Source organism: Amia ocellicauda, chromosome 17 (assembly GCF_036373705.1).
Source record: "Amia ocellicauda isolate fAmiCal2 chromosome 17, fAmiCal2.hap1, whole genome shotgun sequence".
Lineage (NCBI taxonomy): Eukaryota > Metazoa > Chordata > Actinopteri > Amiiformes > Amiidae > Amia > Amia ocellicauda.
The window spans coordinates 13,005,370-13,024,398 of NC_089866.1; the positions used below are offsets into that span (position 1 = coordinate 13,005,370).

General features: G+C 40.5%; 1 protein-coding gene across 1 annotated transcript in view; it reads left to right on the forward strand.

Annotated features, from left to right (window-relative positions):
• cacna1ha (calcium channel, voltage-dependent, T type, alpha 1H subunit a) overlaps window positions 1-19,029 on the forward strand; it is a 100,043-nt gene that overhangs the window by 45,799 nt on the left and 35,215 nt on the right. The window contains exons 9-21 of the mRNA XM_066690199.1: window positions 6,370-6,521; window positions 7,185-7,370; window positions 7,590-7,707; window positions 10,236-10,391; window positions 11,112-11,199; window positions 11,799-12,007; window positions 12,422-12,820; window positions 13,219-13,319; window positions 14,002-14,125; window positions 14,689-14,757; window positions 15,255-15,439; window positions 18,081-18,207; window positions 18,732-18,857. Coding sequence (XP_066546296.1) covers window positions 6,370-6,521; window positions 7,185-7,370; window positions 7,590-7,707; window positions 10,236-10,391; window positions 11,112-11,199; window positions 11,799-12,007; window positions 12,422-12,820; window positions 13,219-13,319; window positions 14,002-14,125; window positions 14,689-14,757; window positions 15,255-15,439; window positions 18,081-18,207; window positions 18,732-18,857 — 2,040 coding nt within the window. The remainder of the gene's footprint in view (window positions 1-6,369; window positions 6,522-7,184; window positions 7,371-7,589; window positions 7,708-10,235; window positions 10,392-11,111; window positions 11,200-11,798; window positions 12,008-12,421; window positions 12,821-13,218; window positions 13,320-14,001; window positions 14,126-14,688; window positions 14,758-15,254; window positions 15,440-18,080; window positions 18,208-18,731; window positions 18,858-19,029) is intronic.

Sequence of the window (19,029 nt, forward strand, 5' to 3'; positions counted from 1 at the left end):
TTAACAGTATTTCTTCTGAAAACATACTTAATAACAGTAACACTGTCTTTCCCTCTGAGTATTCTATGATTGTTTGCCATATCAAGTTCGGCAGCTTAAGACTGCAATACAGCACACAAAAACTGCAGACTAAGACTATTAAGGTAAAGTGTTTTCTACTAGTTGTTTTTTCAGGAAATTGTTTAGTAGTCCCTTACACTAATTACCCATGTAGCTAAACATCCCTTTCCCTTCTCTGTTGTTCACCATTATGTAGAGCTGTCAGAGCTGTTCAGATTGCAACGTGTATTTGTCGAGTTGTTCTTTTTAACAAATAAAACCTGTGTGGAGCCCCCAAATAGCTAAAACAATAAACACTTTGTGTAGAGTACAGGTTGAGCCATATAACATTTTAATAATATAATCAAATAATTAAATTAGTGTACAGGCCAAATCATAATTAAATCGTTTAAAGGTTTCAGGGTGGAAGGGGTGGATGTTCACCCTGTAAAAAACATCCCCCTGGCAACAACACTGAGCTTGACAGTGCACATTTCAGTACGCTTTCTCTGCATGTTATGTTAGCAGTGAGCTGAGTTGATTAGCAATTGTGGATTCCAAACTGGGGCGGGATATTAAACAGAGGGAAAACATAATTGCTACTTCCAAATGATAAGAACAAGCATTGTTTCAGTCTCGCAGTTTTGAAGACACAGAAATCAATAGAAGCAGCATAACTCTTCTTCTGAGCAGACGGCAGGTTTATGCATTAGCCTAATATGTATGCCTGTATGTTTCAACAGTCCTTCAATTGTCCAGTAAATATGCTTACCACAGCAATGAACTTAATTTGCAGCTCTTCATTGTGTTAATAAGGGCCAATTAGCCCGGTTTTATTGCACTTGGTAATAGGATTCGATCAGCTGGGTGTGATGGGACAGAAATACAGTTGTGGAGTAAATCAGAGATCTCTGCCAAGAAAATGTAAAAAAAACAGCAAACATCTAAGCTCTGTGAAGAAATGTCTCTGACATCTTTTCTAAAGAATAGATTTAAATTACACTGTACTGACAGTTGCAGGGGAAGAATACTGCTTTGTAAGCATAGCAGGGGACTATCTCTTTCTAAAGAATAGAGTGTAAAACTAAAACAATTACAGAAATTGTTTAGAAACACAACCCCACCCCCCTAATGGACTATCATTGCTGCATCCATCATTGTACAGAAATGCACATTCAGCGTGTGCCTGAATTCAAACCACCATCGTAGGCCTACCCCCCAGCCCCGAACTAGCAACACAAAGGTTCACCAAAAGACTAGTTTGAGTGCACTGCTAAGTCCAGAGGGGATGTTACCACTCTAACAAGCTCATTTTACATACTATGAGCACTGCTACACACCATTTCTCATATGATCACTCAGCAGCAGAAGCATGGCTGGAATGGGCTGTTGAAAGACTGTGGAAAGTCAGCTCCTGTCAGTTCCTGTCATTCAATGATTTTATAATTCTTTCATAGAAGGCTACTTACTTGGCCTGTTGAGGACTGTGCACTGTGGAGCAATTACATTTGGTGCCCATGCAAATGAGACCATGGAGAACACTTATGTTCTCCAAATACATAATGGCTATCATGATGTAATTTACAAACACCCAGCACCTGTGATCCACGCCTCAACAAACCAACTTCCACCTCACTCTTCCTCACTGTTTAGGAGGCAACCCCACTTTCCTGCACCCCAGATTTAGTGGTCTTAAGTCCCCTTCAGCAATTTTCACTTTGGATTGAAGGCAGCTGTTAGTATTCCATATCCAATAACAAAGCACATCACAAAGCTAGTGGAAATAGCACAGCTGCTTTACATACTGAAAGCCGTTTGCTATAATATCTGTTATTGTGTGTTAATGTGTGTTAATGTCTGTAGGTTAAAATTTATACTGTGCCATTAATGACGTGTGATGTCCTGTTCAGTAGTGCTTGAATAGCTCCACAAGGAATTGATCAGAGAAAAAGGAACTGACATTGAAATGAGATTTCAACATGACTTTGAGATACTGTGGGCAGGAGAGAAAACAAGTGGAAGTCTGTTGGGCACAGGTCTAGATCTAATGACTGTAGGGCACCTTTGAGCAGCTGCTAAGCTGTCTAGCATTGCAATCAAAATTGCACCCTTGGAGTAAATTAATACAGTATTTTAAACATACCTGCTCAGTCCCCAATCCTACAGTATTAAGTTGTAGTCCACTTGACTTCTTAATTGTTTTATTACACTTCCAGTACTGACACAGGACATTTGAAATGATAAGCAGTTCTAAATGGTCTGCCTTCAGGACTATTGCAATTCAATTCAGGCTCTCTCTTATCTCCTCGGTCATTATCTATTGTCAAGCTCATTCAACTTCAGGGGCCGAAACGGATAGGAGCAACACACTGCCTTGTGTTTCGCTAAAGTGCACGGCAGAAGCAATCCCATATGGGCACGCACAGCCCCTGGCAGGATTAGCTGGGTAACACGCCTCAAGTGCGACGGCTGAGCGACTGAATTTGTGTTTCAAATCATCAAATCATATGTGTGTCTTGGTCTAAATCCCTTTATCGTCTGCCCAGCCTCCCTGAGTTAAATCCATTGTTGAACCGGAAAAGATAGCAGAAGCATTGCAGCGCTGAACATCTACTAATAAATGTCAGAACATGCTTTAACAGCGTGAGGACGTTGATGAATGGATATGGACTGTGAAGGACTTGTCCCAGTTGTGTAACAATGCGTTGGATTATATGATGAATACTGCAGGATAGAATAGGTCTGCAGGGGTATGAAGGGGACAGTTTCCACACAAATACATATATGGCATGAGATTTAAAGTCCTTCATGGACCAGATAACATCAGTATGGTCTACTGAGCTTGTCAGTAGTGTAGTGTAGATGCATATTTCACTAATTAGTATTTAGATTAAAGATTAATAGCATTGTTTCTCTGTAATAGAATGTTCTAGACTGTTCTAGTTATTTTCTCTGTGTGTTTTCCTTGTATCCTATTACTTTTGATAATAGAAGTTCCCAGAGCTCATACAAATTCAGCAACTGGGTTAGGTTATAGCTCCACTGACGTGTACATAGAAAAAGCTAGAATTCTCTTGATATGGATACAGGGGTGGGGTTTAGTTGAGAGGTTTCCCAGGTTAGCTATATAAGTAGAAATGCAGCCCTGTGTGCAGAGTTGAGTTGTGTTTGAGATACTGATGTGAATTGAAGGCTAGTAGACCTGCACTGTATGAAAGCAATTAGGAACTGTGGAAGAACCAGCAGTTGAGAAAAGTAGCATTAATACCTGAACAAGCAGAGAAACTGAATATTATGGTAGCTTATATTGTAAGTTATTATTTTCATTTTGGGACAGTGTTTATTTGTTTGGTTGGTGAATGATGGTTCTGTTTGTTGAACTTTGTCTGAGAATCCTCTGCCTGTTTCATCCATCTGTCTTGAATCCCAACCAAGCCTGAAGCATTCACATAACAATATTATATATGTTGCTTGCTTGTCAGGATGCCTAAATGATTTAATAGGATTTGATCATTTCCCAACAATGTGCATTGTGGAGGGGCGTTTTAAATTATTTATAATTGTAAACATTCAGCTGTCATTTCGTTGGCTGTCTAAACCTGAAAATATGAAAGCTGTTGCAGAATTTGACCTTGTAACCTCTTGATGCAACCATTATTATAATACAGCACATAAAAAATATACATTCTCAGTATTATTATTATTGAAGCTAAAGAGAATTTGAACAAAGATATGTATTGTTGTTTGTGTTAGTGGACACAAGGTTACATCCTATGATGTTTCATGTCACAGACTGTATAGGATCCTTGAATCACTCAGTTATTAATGGACACCAAATGAGCATGATGGGTCGAATGGCCTCCCCTCATTTGTAAACTTTCTTATGTTTCCTGTATTTTCAGGAAGAACAAAGTTTCAATAGCCTAAAAAATGGCAGGCACATGTTTATATCTATAAATCCTTTAAAACTGCCCTTTAGGTTCTAGGTCAAATTTTGAGATAACAATCACTTTACACTCAATCATATCATTACACAGATAGATTTATAGGAACACTGTCAGTCTTCTGCAGGGGTAGGTGTAGGATTGAAGCCCCCCCTCATCACACACACACAATAAAATATGAATTTGTGCATATTTTCACATGAAAGTCTTTGTGTTTTCTGCCTCTGAGCTGACAGTTTCATTAAACGCTCAGACGGTGTGCACATTGTATTATAAATTTAAGAGGGTAACTGTGTAATTGAGAATTGATTGCAGTGTGCAGTGTTGGGACAATAACAGACAATGTTTATGCAGAATTTTCACTTCTTACTATAATCAAATAAATCCATTTTCAGGAACCAAGTATATATTGTTCTTTGATGAGTTCTGGTTCAATTCGTGATGATATATATGTCTTACAGGCTGCAGTCAGTACATCAAAAACCCTTTTGACTGTGACAAGAAATTCAATTTGGCCTGTACTTTTAAGATACCACAACACCAGTAGAAGTACAAAGGCATTGAATACATGAAAACTGCAGGCAAATATTTCAATTAAAAGGCCTTTTGATGTACTTGAGAAATGGGGGTAGCTGCACCGGGGCATGCATGTTGACTGTTCCCCCAATGAGTCAATAACAACCAATCGAGTTGAATTCTGCCCACTCTGGTTTTAAATTGCTGCTCGCTTACATATTGCTGCTGGGGCTACCTCTGTGAAAATCAGACGGACAACAACTGTATTTATCCCAATCTGTTTGAGTCCAGTAGCTTTTTTATATGGTATCATTTTTTATTCCTAAACTGCCTCCATGCTCTCTAATATTCATAATTCCCCACAATCAAGAAGGAAAGACTGAGGCGGAGTGGTGTGGGTTATTTATGAGTATCGCGGTTAGCCTGAAGTATTCCATCAGCGGTTGCATATTGCTGAGAAATCCTAATTCATTTCCGCAACAATGCAAAAGGTACTTACGCTCAGTCTGATTCACAGTAATAGTGGAACGCACAGCTTCCGGCTATGGGTCTGTCTTAATTAAGAAAGATCAGTATGATAGCTCCTGAGAACACAACTGTTATTGTTTGCTGTCAAGCTCAAAGTCAGCTTAATTGGTGGAAATATAACATCAAGCAATTATCAGTTGTATTCTTCTGTTCTTCTTTACTAGCCTCTATTTAAAAAGGAGACACCATGTCTGGTAACTATAGTAGTTAGTTAAACTAACAAAGTTGTCTCCATTTCATGCATAAAGAGACTACTCTTCTACTATGCTTTTCCTGGTTTCACTGAGCCACGATAAAGATCCTGTAATTTAAGGTGTGGGCACTAAATGCTTATTAAGCAAATTGTCATGTAAGCTTAGTATCCTCTGACTCATCAGTCCGTGCTTGTCACTGCTCCTCTCTGCAACTGTTTTAAATGCCCATATCTGAGCTTGCTGTTTGTTGTTTATGCTAAGCAACTCTGATACTGCTTTTGCTCATGGGCAGGGTTAATGTTACCCAATCACAAACTTGATTAGGCTGCCAATCACTAATGCCTCTTAGAATGGTAGCTTTTTATTTGACTGAGGATTCTTTCTTCTGCATAATGCACACCTTCCCTGTTTTTTTTCTAACATATGCAATTGTGAGTCTGTGTCTTGATTTGCTCGGGGCATAGTAAACATTATATAATAAAATAAAACATGAATACAAAATGTAATGTAAAATGTAAAATAACAAACCAGATTTGTTCCTTCAAGGAATACCGCAGTTGTCATTCACAGCACTCTGAAAGCCATTCAGGGTAATGGCGCAGCTACCTGCCATCTTAAGAAAAATCAACACATTAAATTTTTTAGATGCAGCAACTTAGATTAAGAGTTAGAAGAACATATAATCATAAGTACTATTACTCCCTAATGATGTAGCTCATATGATCCTTATTTAAAACTGAAAGAAAATGTAATAACAAAGTTTATAATGCCTCCTTTATATGCTAAAACTTATCTGAATGTGTAAGGTTATGCAATGCCTTCCCTCCCCAAGCAACAATAACAAAAATGAAGAAAACAGGCAGCTTTGCTGACATATTTTGCATGTAAGTTGTGCAACATATGGAAGCATGATTTAGAATTGTTTGCAAAAGAAGTAGAGAGAACTTGGGCTATATCATGTCACTTTGCAAAGGCAGTGTGTAGACAACCAAGAAGATACAGTGAGACAAACTGGGATTGTTTATATTTAATTAAGATGCATAGTGAAGCTGTGCACAGAAACAGAGTGCTGGAAGCTGTGTATGGATTCCACGAAGCACTGTCGCCTCTCACGCCTCACCCCGCCCTGTGTGTGTTTGCCTTCACAGCCAGAGGAGCTCACAGACATCCTGGAGATCAGCAACATCGTCTTCACCAGCATGTTTGCTCTGGAGATGCTGCTCAAGCTCCTGGCTTTTGGGCTCTTCGGATACATCAAGAACCCCTACAACATCTTTGATGGGATTATAGTTATAATCAGGTTCGGCCGCCTTGTGTTTGTTTTCTCCTTTTAGCTCCATGATATCTTTCTGTACGTCCATCTGAGGGGAAATAAATACTTGTTGCACAGTATAGAGAATGTTAAACACCTGCCCAGTCTCAATGTGGGCAAGTCATACACTGATTGAAAAAAAGAAAGAAAAGGCACATCGGGCAGCATGTCGCCAGGAGTGGGTGGGGTAGAGTCCTTAATCCTGTTTTTCACACACCAGCAACGTGGTGGATTCTTAAGCAGTTCAAGCTGCATCAGATCCTCTTCTTGTGTCTCCCTAGTGGCATAGCCTCTGCCCAGAGTGCATACTGCACTATTACAAGCTGAGGGCAAGCTGGTCTCCAATTCTGTGCCAGTTCCAGAGTTGGCAGTCGCATGTGTGAAGAGGGGAAATAATTGGACAATCTAAAATACAAAAAAACATTATGGCAGATCTTGGCTGTGGAGCATTCTGAGCATTCAGTGTGGAAATAGCAGGTGGCTTTGATCATGTGCATGTTAGAGAATGCTTTTTCTCATCCTTCCCGGAGAAGCAGTCGTACCATAATAGTTAATTCCAAATTAATCCGATGGGGAAAAGGAAATGGAGAAAATGTGCAGACAGCAAATATCCAATTGACTAAAGCAGTTCCCCCTGTGTTGCCTATGTAGTGTGTGGGAGATCATCGGCCAGTCTGATGGGGGCCTCTCGGTGCTCCGGACCTTCCGCCTGCTGCGGGTGCTCAAGCTGGTGCGCTTCCTGCCCGCCCTGAGGCGCCAGCTAGTGGTACTGATGAAGACCATGGACAACGTGGCCACCTTCTGCATGCTGCTCATGCTCTTCATCTTCATCTTCAGGTACCAAGCTGATGGCAGCTGGTGGCCAGCACGGCACAGAGTGGTCATCTATGCTGCCAGGCTGCTCTGCTTGCTCAGTGCTTAGAAAGTCCCAGTCCCATTTGTATCCCACCCTTGAATGGATTTCTTGACACTTGTTTGTTCTTCAAATGCATCTTTAGTTGCCATTGTACTGCAAGGTAAACTGTTTGTTTCATTTGATTTAATTTTGTCTTACAGTATTCTCGGGATGCATCTTTTTGGCTGCAAGTTCAGCCTGAAGACTGAAAATGGAGACACTATTCCAGACAGGAAGAACTTTGACTCTTTGCTCTGGGCGATCGTCACAGTATTTCAGGTCAGAGAGGCAGATTTAATTAGCTTGGTAGTAGATCCAAGCATGGGGAGAAAAAGGGATGTGATTCCTTACCTGTCAGCCATACTGCTGGGAGATGCTGGTCACTGAGGAGATTAGCACCTCCCGGGTCCCTGAGGAATGAATGGAACAAACAGGCTTCTGGTTTGTCATGGTGATTGCCTTGTTGACTCACATATCAGCACTTTGAAATCCCTTTAGTTTTCCAGCTGGCAGTCTCTATAGCAACAGTGCAGATGGACCATGTGTCCTGAAGATGTGATGTAAGAAGTGTCTTGTGGTTCCAGGCAGATGACAGCTGCTGAGAACTAGCCTGTTTGGCTCTTCTCCAGACAGCTGAAGAGAAACGATAACCTAAAGGCATATTTACATTTGTATATCCATACTATAAAAGCTCCAAGAAGAAGGTGGTGCTGGGGGAAATAAAAACACTGTGGTCCCACGTGGATGCGACTCATTATTGAATATGAATTTCTGGCTTCAGTACAGTAGCTTTAATCTGTAAACAAAAAAACTATTTAGTAATTTAGTAACTTATGCTCTGAGTCATGTTACACATTCTCATGGTCACATGTTCTATGCGTCAATTGAATTAAATAGAAATACAGCTCTCCTCTATCACAGTGTTTCCCAGTCCCCAGGAATCCATTGCCTTCTGATTTGTATTCCATGCCGATCTCTTAATCAAGTACGCTAATCAAACCCTGCAATCTAACTCCTTTTTAAAAACCATGTTCACATCTTGTGGCATTAGAACAGCATTAACCTATATCGAGTGCAGGGTTTGTGAACTCCCCTCCATTATGGAAAGCTACTTCAATGCCCAGATATTTGGAATTAAAGACTTAACAAGGCCTCATTATTATTATTATCATCATCATCATCATCATCATCATCATCATCATCATCATTATTATTATTATTATTATTTTAAAATTTCTTAGCAGACACTCTAATCCAGGGCGATTTGTAACAATTGTTACAATATATCACATTACTTTTACATACAATACCCAATTTATACAGCTGGGTATTGAAGTGCTTGATACAATATAATTACCACCTGTGTTAGTGCATTATTAATTGGTAAGCTGTTAAGCGTTTTCCTTAGGCAGGTTTAAGAAAGCAATGGTTTATTAAGCAAGCTGAGAACAGACTGAACAGTACAGTTTGCTCACTGTCTTGGCAACAACGAAAACTGCATTTTTTTTTAAGCAGGGACAGACAATACAGCTAAACGATTAGCTAATTACGATATAGTTCAATTAAGGGCTCAATGCATCTAAGCAATGAAAGGTTTGATTGCAATGAAAACCACAAGACTTGTGGACTTAAAAAACACTTTAATGGTTTGAGCTGAATTTTGTGTTTCTTATATCTTACTTTAAATCACAGCACCAATCCATCCTATTTCATTATCGAGGAGAGACGAGTCAACACAAGTGAAAAAAATAATACATGAACCAAGGCCTCTATCTTTTGGCTGTGTTGCGATCAATACACAGCACTGTATTATTTATTGATTTCTGGTCTTTGAAGATAGTGCGGCTTGAAATTCATAGCATGAAGACTGAGGATATTTAATCATTTACAACCTGTTATGCAACTGGAGACTATCTATTCCATATGTAAGCACAGAATGATTATCTGCTGCCACAACCCATAGCAAAGTGTCTCTTTTAATCTATACTCGAGATGTGCGCAGTTGTCAAACCTGCACATGGTTATTGTACAAATTAACAAACGGGCATTAATGATTTACTGATATTTTAGATATTTTACCAGCAGGCAGCCCCATTGCGAATACTAACAGCAGCTAATAAATCACTTCACCAAACACCTACTGAAAAGCATATACATGAGGTCTTTTAAAAAATGTATATTCACTATACAGGCATTCTTCAGTACTCCTCCACTTTTTTCGGTTTCTATATTGAACTCTCAGTGCCTGAAATTAAAAATGCATTTAATTTGAAAAATGTATTTTGTGGATCGTGGTATCTTGCTGGAACTAGAAAAAAACTACAGAATTGTTGTAGACCAGTCAGTAAACTGCCATTAGCTGGTTGGTCTTTATAAAAGTTCATGCAGACACACAAGCATGTATGGCAGGAGCAGCCTTGTCTGCCAGTTAAGTTGATTTTCATTAGTACCGGGTGTTTATAAAGTGAGTGGCCGTGTTCATACAACTATATCATGACACATTCACCATGAAACAGTGCGACACAGTACACTAAGCAGCTGTGTACTGTACCATGTCCTGGAGACAGCTAAAGCAGCCATGTTATTTCCCCTAGGAGTGTGGTAGTGAATTAAGTCTGCACGATAAACAGGACTGTGACAGTGTATGGATTTATAAGTTAACAATTCGATTTTACAGTAAATGTGTTACTTAACTGGCAACCAGTGAAGCTACCTAACATAATAAGCACCTTGAATATCCTTGCTTTTCTATGTTTTGAGTTCCCCGAATCCTAACTGTGTTCCTCACTACCTCGGCTGCCTTGCAGATCCTGACCCAGGAGGACTGGAATGTGGTTCTGTACAATGGGATGGCGTCCACCTCACCCTGGGCGGCACTGTACTTTGTGGCCCTGATGACATTTGGCAATTATGTCCTCTTTAATTTGCTGGTGGCTATTCTGGTTGAAGGTTTTCAAGCAGAGGTGAGACCAACTGTGGCCTGTTATTCATTTTGCACATTTCAGGTTAATATGTACTTTGCCTGCAGTGTATTTCAATGAAAGTGAGAGCACACTTGATAGTAAAATAATATCCCCAGAGTGAAAGCAGTTTACTAATTGTAGCCAGTGTAGGGTGGGCTTGAAATCTGTCAGGGCTTCCTGTGCTTGGTGTGTAAATGACTGTGAGCTCTGCAGTGATCTCAGTGAGAGCTGCATCCGTCCTCCCCACGATGCTCTAGCTCTGCTGTTTGTACTGCTGTGTGAAACAGAACAAATGGGCCGACAATCCAAGTTTCACATGATACATATCGACTGTCTACAACTTAACCCTTGTTACTGCAAGGTTTGTAGAGGTGAGTGCAGTTGGCTGATTCCAAAATTGGCATGTATACAAATAAAACAAGAAACAATGATTTTATGTACCCAATGCAAATACTCTCTGGGTACAAAGAAAATGATTGCAGACGATCATGTTTCCTGTGAACCTGTTACTGTGTAATTTGATGTAAAGGGGGTTTAGTGAGCACAGTGTGTTAAACAATCAACACCTGAATTTCACAGCTCTTTTATTTTTTCCCCTCACTTCATTGTGTTTTATTGCTCGTGGTTATGCTTAAATGAATAATCCTTTATGGGATTCAAACCCTGCAGGCTCCGTCTTGTCTACGCTCTGTTACCAACATGTTTCTCGTCCTTTTCCAGGGAGATGCAAATAGGTCTGACACAGATGAAGATAAAACATCGACCAATTTCGAGGATGATGAGAAAATGAGGGAGCTGCATGCAGCAGGTAATGATCCCGTCCTCAAAATCAAGATTTGGACGTCCGTAATGAATTGGTTCACTTCGAGGTCACATCCACATTTAAGGGCTCAGTGTAGTGAATCTTTTATTGCGGTGAGGGTAAGACTTTCTTGCTGGCCAACCAATGCGCTGTCTGTGCTACTGTTGCTAATGTGTTATTGACCTACACGATCTCCAACTAAAATCAATATCAATATAGAAGTATTACGCTTATGTAATCTTTTACAGAAGCAGTTAGAAGATGACAGGCTAGGCCAGGCTCACTGCGTTGGGATGATACTCTGAAGCCTAAGCTCACCAGAGAATTACCTTCACCAGTCTTCACACAGGCTCTGTATTTCTCAGATAATAATTGAGTTATGAAAGGCTCCCAAGTGGTTCAGCTGATAAGAGCCTACACTCCAAGGTGCAGGGAAACCCATACGATCCACACAGCCCTGGTTCCAGTCTTTACAGTGTAATTCTCTTCTATGACTGTCCATGTAATTCAAAGCTTGAGATATCTAAGATGCAGCTGGCCACAGATATTTTCATATTAGCTCAGTACCACTTGAGGGTGAGGTATGGACACTTATGTTAATGCAGAGTTGAAGATGTACTCTCTGATGGTGACCCCGAATGGACACATGGAGTCTCGGGCCAGCATGCCCCCACCCATCATCATGCGCACTGCGGCCACACCAATGCCCACCCCCAAGAGCTCCCCCTACATGGACTCTGTGCACACCTTCTGCGACTCTCGCCGCGGCAGCAGCACCTCCATCGACCCCAACACCTATGACCAGAGGTCCCTGGTGAGTGGAGATGATGGGACCAGCCCCGTTAACTAACTGTATGTGTCTGTGGGGTCGGGGGGGCGGGGGGACCATTGCTGGGTGTTGTCAAATGAAAACCCTGTCATGTCTATCATGTCTAATGCTTTTCATGAGGAAATGTTAGTGTGGATGAGATGGAGATGTGTGTGTGTGTGTGTGCGTGTGTGTGTGTGAGAGAGAGAGAAAGAGACAGAGACAGATAATCTTTTCTAACATTTTTCATGAGGAGATATAGGACAAAAGATAAATGGGAGAGGCCAGTATTTCTAATGCTTTTCATGAGGAGACATTATTGTCAACAGCAACTCCAGCAGTGTTTAGCAAGCCAGAGTTTTGAGGCAGTCCAGAGCCCATCTGACTCTCTGTCTCCTCCAACCTCCCCCTTGTCTCCAGTCCAGCCTGCGCAGCTCCCCCTGCCCTCCCTGGGGTGCAGGCAGCAACTGGGGCAGCCGGCGCTCCAGCTGGAACAGCCTGGGCAGGGCCCCCAGCATGAAGAAGAAGTACCAGTCAGGGGAGCGGGAGTCCCTTCTGTCCGGCGAGGGCCGGGGCAGCTCCGATGATGACGACTCTGACGGGGGCAAGTCCAGTAAGACGGGCAGCGTGAGCGGGGCCTCCCTGCATCCCTGCGCGGAGTCCCTGGACCTCCCGGAGCTCCTGCAGGTGCCCACCTTGCGCCAGCACCCTGAGCACCAGGACTGCAATGGCAAGACCCTTCACCTGCCCCCTGACTTCTACCTGCGCTCGGATGCACACAAAGATGACCCCACAGACTACGAGGACGACATTGAAGCTGTGAGTAGTGGCTACCCGTGATACTGTGTTACTGCTGCTTCAGAACAACCAGCTGTTAAACTGTGATGAACTGCCTTATTTGGAAAAGCCCATCATTGAAAGGCATGGGTTCTGCCAGAAAGACTAAAAGATACTCAGCTGAACGTGTGAGTTCTCCTTATTCTAACAACAGATCCCATGACTAGGAAAGGACATAATGAGATCCACAGTGCACGGCTAAAGGGAATCATGACCCTGTTCCTGCAGTGCCAACAAACATTAATTGTGGCTGGAGGACTAATTATAGTGATGCAGGGGTTGTAGTTAGTTCCAACAGCGCAGTGTGAGAGGACATGCAATGGGGGAATTCATTGTTTGAGATTGTAGCCATGTATAGTGACTCATCCTATTATTTGCAGAGCTACTGCTTCCGGATCAAGAAGATGCTCGAGCCGTACAAGCCACAGTGGTGCAGAGATCATGAAGACTGGGCTCTGTATCTGTTCTCTCCTCAAAACCAGTGAGTCCATTGTTTTCTCCAGCCTACATTAATCTCTGTAAAAGAGGCATTAGAAGGACAAGTGACCAGCTGCATAACTGAATTGAATAGCTTGGGTATTACAAGAAACAGCTTTTCCCTTAACTAAAAGATTAACTTCAATGTGTTAAAGTACTTGGTGCATCACATTTAAGATCAAGGAAAAGTCAGAGGAAACATAACTCTGTTTTATGCAACCGTTCCCAAGTCTTTTTTCACTGATGTTAAAGGATATTCTTGCACAGATGATGATTCATTTCAGATTCTATAAATTAGGAAATCTGAAAGTGTGGGACCTGAGATTCAGCCCCCTGTATTTACTCCCTCATCGCAGGAAACAGTGGGAGATTTAAATCCCTTTTGAAAGAGACAATAACAGAAACTACAACATCACTGTGCATTGATGCAGTGCCTTTTGTCACGAGAATCGCATAGTTACATTTCATTAAATTAAAGTATATGTTATAAAAGCATGTGTTTCATTATGGCTATGCAGGGTAAATAAGCACCATTTGGCAATTGAGCAAAGGTTTAACACTAAATATACACACTCGTTTCTTGAAATTGGAGAGCAACTATACAGCCTCATCCTGTGGCAAAGTGTCTTACTAACTACATTGCCACGTTTCTAGTCCTGTCTTCTCACAGTTACTCTGTCTCCTAGGTTCCGGATGATGTGTCAGAAAGTCATCGCACACAAGATGTTTGACCACGTGGTCCTGGTGTTCATCTTCCTGAACTGCATCACTATTGCTTTGGAGAGGCCAGACATCCAGCCCTATAGCACCGTAGGTTCAGCACTTATCCTGTGTAGTAACTCTGAGCTCTCCACAATAACCTCCTGGCAAAATCCACCCTGGTTTTATACAGCTACTGTTCTTGTTTTGTTTTGTTTTGTTCTGTAATTCAAATGGTTTTCATTGAAATAACAGAGAGCTGAAACCTCCTTACTGCACTGAATTAGATGAATGCAGTGAACCATTCAGTTGTGGACAAATGTATTGGCAGCCCTTATTTTTTGTAACATTTAGAAGCTAATTTAGGATGTTTGATTGATATTGTTTGTTCAATTACACTTATTTGTCTCTGCTATATTTAGGGTAGACTATTAAGGACACTAGTTGAATGCCAATATTTTTACCTGTGCCAGTATATTACTATCCTCTGTTGAAGTATCCCGAAACCGTATATATACTGTGCCTCATGTTTTCCATCTGTACAATATTTTCAGTGTCAGCTTGCTTATCCTCCACACTGCTGAGCTGAGTAATGTTGTATAAAATGTTACACGTGTCAAAATCTCAAAAGCATTCTTTTTCTTTTATGAATGTGGCTGTGTTTGTCTTTTCAGGAGCGTGTGTTTCTAAGTGTCTCCAATTACATTTTCACTGCGATTTTCATTGCTGAAATGACAGTAAAGGTAATGTTCCTTTTAATGTTTGTTTTAGGAAATGCTGTAATGCTTGTATCTGGGTTGTGGGGAGCATGGTGGGTGACAGGTGATATTTGGGATTTTAAATGAAATAAATATTCAAAACATATTTTATATCATAAAAATATGTATTTATATGTATGTGTTTTTGTGCTTATAGGCTATATATACAGTGAAGGCCTATATGTGTGTGGGTGTATACATATGTCTGTACATAAACTCCCAGCTATTGCAAGATTATACAAACTATACTAATTTAGAGGAATTCCCTGTCTGTATGGAATACTCACATATTTATAATATATGTTTAATTATGTATAGTAATATGTAATATGTGACTAATATAATATGCATTTATAGTATACATATATATGTTCCATATGGGCAGTCTCAAGAAGGCAAATTAAAGTGATCTATAAATTGTCTCTTGGATTGTAGCTCCTCACAGTGTGACTTTGTGTGTTATGGGCAATGTTTCCTCTCAGGTGGTGGCTCTGGGTTTCTGCTCAGGGAAGGACAGTTACCTCCAGAGCAGCTGGAATATCTTAGATGGAGTCTTGGTCTTCGTCTCCATTGTGGACATCATCGTCTCCCTGGCCTCGGCTGGTGGGGCCAAGATCCTTGGCATCTTGAGGGTCCTTAGGTTGCTGAGGACCCTGCGACCCCTGAGGTAAGAGCAGCGGGGCAGTGACACACCAACACTATGGGCTGCTTCCTCTTCAGCAGTACCAACCAGTCCCCCAGAGTCAGAATGCAACTGACTCCTGGACTATGCATTTTCTACTTCGGTGATTAAAATGTATTACCAACGGTGCATTTATGTTGCTAATGAGCAAAACAATGTCAGCAACTTGAGCAAAAAAGAAAATAACTCCCAGGCATCCATCTTCCTAAGTAGTACAGACAATTCAGCAAGTCCCAAATCAACGGTCACATAATGAAAGTAAAACAAACAATAAATATCAATCAATAACTCAATCCTGCCATGGTGTAGCCTGCCTTGCACAGGGCCTGCCAGAATAGGCTCTGACTCACCGTGACCCAGCACCAGATGAAGCCATTATTGATCGGATGTACAAGTAAATAAATAAATGCAAAACCAAACAACAATCCCAGTTTACACCAGGCCACTGGCTGCTGCAAGCCCCAAATGGCTCAACCACTCACTGTACTTTCAATTATAAGTGAAAGTTCAAGAACTTTGTATCCCTCTCCATATCCATTAAAGGAAAAAATACACACAACTTACCCCATTTGAGCTAGAAAGGGAAAAAAAAACACAATCCCCTTTAGAAAAAATGTGAAGGATCATCACAGCACATAACAGAACACAATAGGAGAGTTACCTAGTATATGTAGGCTTGGTATGATTTGATTTTTATCAGTAAACATTGGAGAAAACAACGGGGGAAAAGCTATAACACCTTTTTGAAAGTATACTTAATGAGTTTTGGTCAAAATTCAAGAAATCATATGTAGTAGACTAGTATGCACACAGTAACATTCTCTGTGGGTGTTTAGCTAGCATGAAATACACCCAGTAACTACCAGAAGATGAGCGTTGAATACCCTGATCTAAAGTTTGAGAATTCAGGCACAGACAAAACAACACATTCGGAAACTTTGTGTTGTTTGTCCTATTCTTCTCCAAGAGTGAGTAAGGAGCTATGTAATTTCCATTGCTATACTGATGTAGACTACTGTAATTGCCTGCTCTTGTAGTGTTAATCCTGAGGCCTTAAAAGCAATGTCAAGTAAATTATGAGCGCTGTTTTTTGGCAATTTGAAGTGAACATAGCTTATTTAGTTTAGCAATCTTTTTTTTGTGAATAAATCTTCAGCCAGTAATCAATTCATGTAGGCTATAAAATTATACAATCCATGAACTACTCTGTAAGCAAAGGTAATTAACAATAGTGAAATAGACTTAGACACATAATTAAAATTATTGTGTGCTCCTGTAATGTAAAATAATTAATAGGTGCTCTGTCGTGTTTCTTTTTTGTATGCAGCGAACATACATAATTCATTACATTTCCATTAAACTGGCCAATTTGAAACAAATTGTCACCTGTTTGTCTGTTTTCTAATTATTTTTATTTGTCAGGGCTTGTTTGTGTGACTTTATCCTGAAAATAAATGTAATTAAAATTCGAAAGATATGCTGAAAAATAAAGATAATATTTGCCATCAAAAATGGGGAAAAAAATATCCTGCCAAGCCTATCAATCAAGCTTGTAATCATATTACATCAAGACAGGAAAAAAAAAAATCCTGCTGCCTTTCGGGGTCATGTCTTTTCCATAGCCTGCTGTGTTTATCTGGCACCCCCCTAGCTTTACAAAAGGTACTACACCCCTACATTTAAAATGTAGTGTAAAGATGAAACCATGCAGTGTCAGCTCCTGTGGAAACTTCAGGAGCATAGCCATGTGTTAAGCATGTGTTTAGCACTCATTTCAGCCTACCTAGCACTTCAGAAACCCTGATTTCCTCTGCAAACTTCCTATTTAACAAAGCATAAACACTTGCAAAACTCTTAAGTGCTGGGCATCAACCTCAAAGTGAAGTATAATTTATTTGGTATGTGTTTCATGTGGGAAAAAGTATTATGGGTCACTAACAAATGCCTATTATGGTGAGAATCTGTATTTTGTTTAGTTCTAAATCAGTAAACCCTGCAAAATTCCCACACTCTGATAATGAGGTTTGCAATTAGAAACCTTGTGTAGAATGCAGGTCTTTACATTGTGCTTGTCATTGGAATTCACACTAAGCACACATTATTCATGAGCTTCTATATCTGAGGAAAAAAATTGTTTCTCTAGGTATGACTAGGTTTTATATTGCGGCATCCAGTGTTTTGCTGAGTTTATTGACTGTTCCCATTGAAATCCGTAGGTATGTGATCTTTCTTCTGCCTCCCATTGCCTTTCCTTAAACCTTTCAAGATCCATTGAAAAATGAGTGACAGCAGCAATCATGACTCTCTCCCACCACCTTTATAAAAGATAACCTTGCAAAGTCATGGATCAATTCTCTTCCTGGCTCCAGGCAAACATGCTTCTGTATCTCAGCTTCAGAGTGGGTTTTCAAAGCCACAGAAATAACAAACGATCTGTCGTTTAAAAATCCCCAGCTTTCCCCCTTCAAATTGAAACGCCACTTGCAAGGTTGTCTCTTGTAATGGCATAACAAGAGGAAGTTGTCATCATTGTGATCAATAGACTGGTCTTGAAGAGGTAACTACTGTGTTTGGCTCCTCGGTGCTATCAGTGTTATTGACAGTGCGGCGCTCTGTGTGGTTACAGGGTCATTAGCCGAGCTCCAGGGCTGAAGCTGGTGGTGGAGACGTTAATTACATCACTGCGGCCCATTGGCAACATCGTTCTCATCTGCTGCGCATTCTTCATCATTTTTGGGATCTTGGGTGTCCAGGTAAAAACACGTACCTGCTGAAGCTGGACACTATATCCTTATTTTGTGGCAGTTTTATGAACTATTTTTCACTGGAAACTACATCATAAAACTATAAAATGAAAGCTGAAATGCAACAGACTAGCTGTTTTCACAGGTAGTTTAATGGTCCATGGTTTCTTGGCAGTGATGTCTTCAGTATTTCAGATGCCTTCTTTAATTTTATTTTCTGTATCGTGCTGGGCAGAATTGTAAGAGTTTCAGAGGGATTACTGATATCTAAATTCTTGTACACCGCAGAATGCAATTTCTGGTTCATTTGAATATAATTTTATTTTTGTTTTGTTCCATGACCAGGAATGGAAATCATAGTATCTTGTGAATAAGATCTTGGTTCATTGTTGTCCCCCTCTCATTTCTATTACATGAATATTAAGGTGTTGGTGTAAAAAAACTGCTTGAATTATTTGTCCACTTTGTTGAAACTTAAAGGGTTAAAGGGTTTCTATGGGTTATCAAAGGCACTGACAACACTTGTCCTCCAGCTGTTCAAAGGCAAGTTTTACCACTGTGACGGATTGGACACGAAGAACATCACCAACAAATCAGACTGTCTGGAAGCAAACTATCGCTGGATACGGAGGAAATATAACTTTGATAATCTGGGACAGGTAAGAGAGATTCTTAATGAGTGAAATTGCAATCCAAGACCAAAACAACTGTGGTTGAGTGTGTGTGTATTTGTTTGGGTGAGGGGATTATTTTTTCTTAATTTGTTTTTGCAATAGAAAAAGTGGTCAATAGACTGTAGTTTTGTTGGCATGTGCAATTGACTCTGCTGGC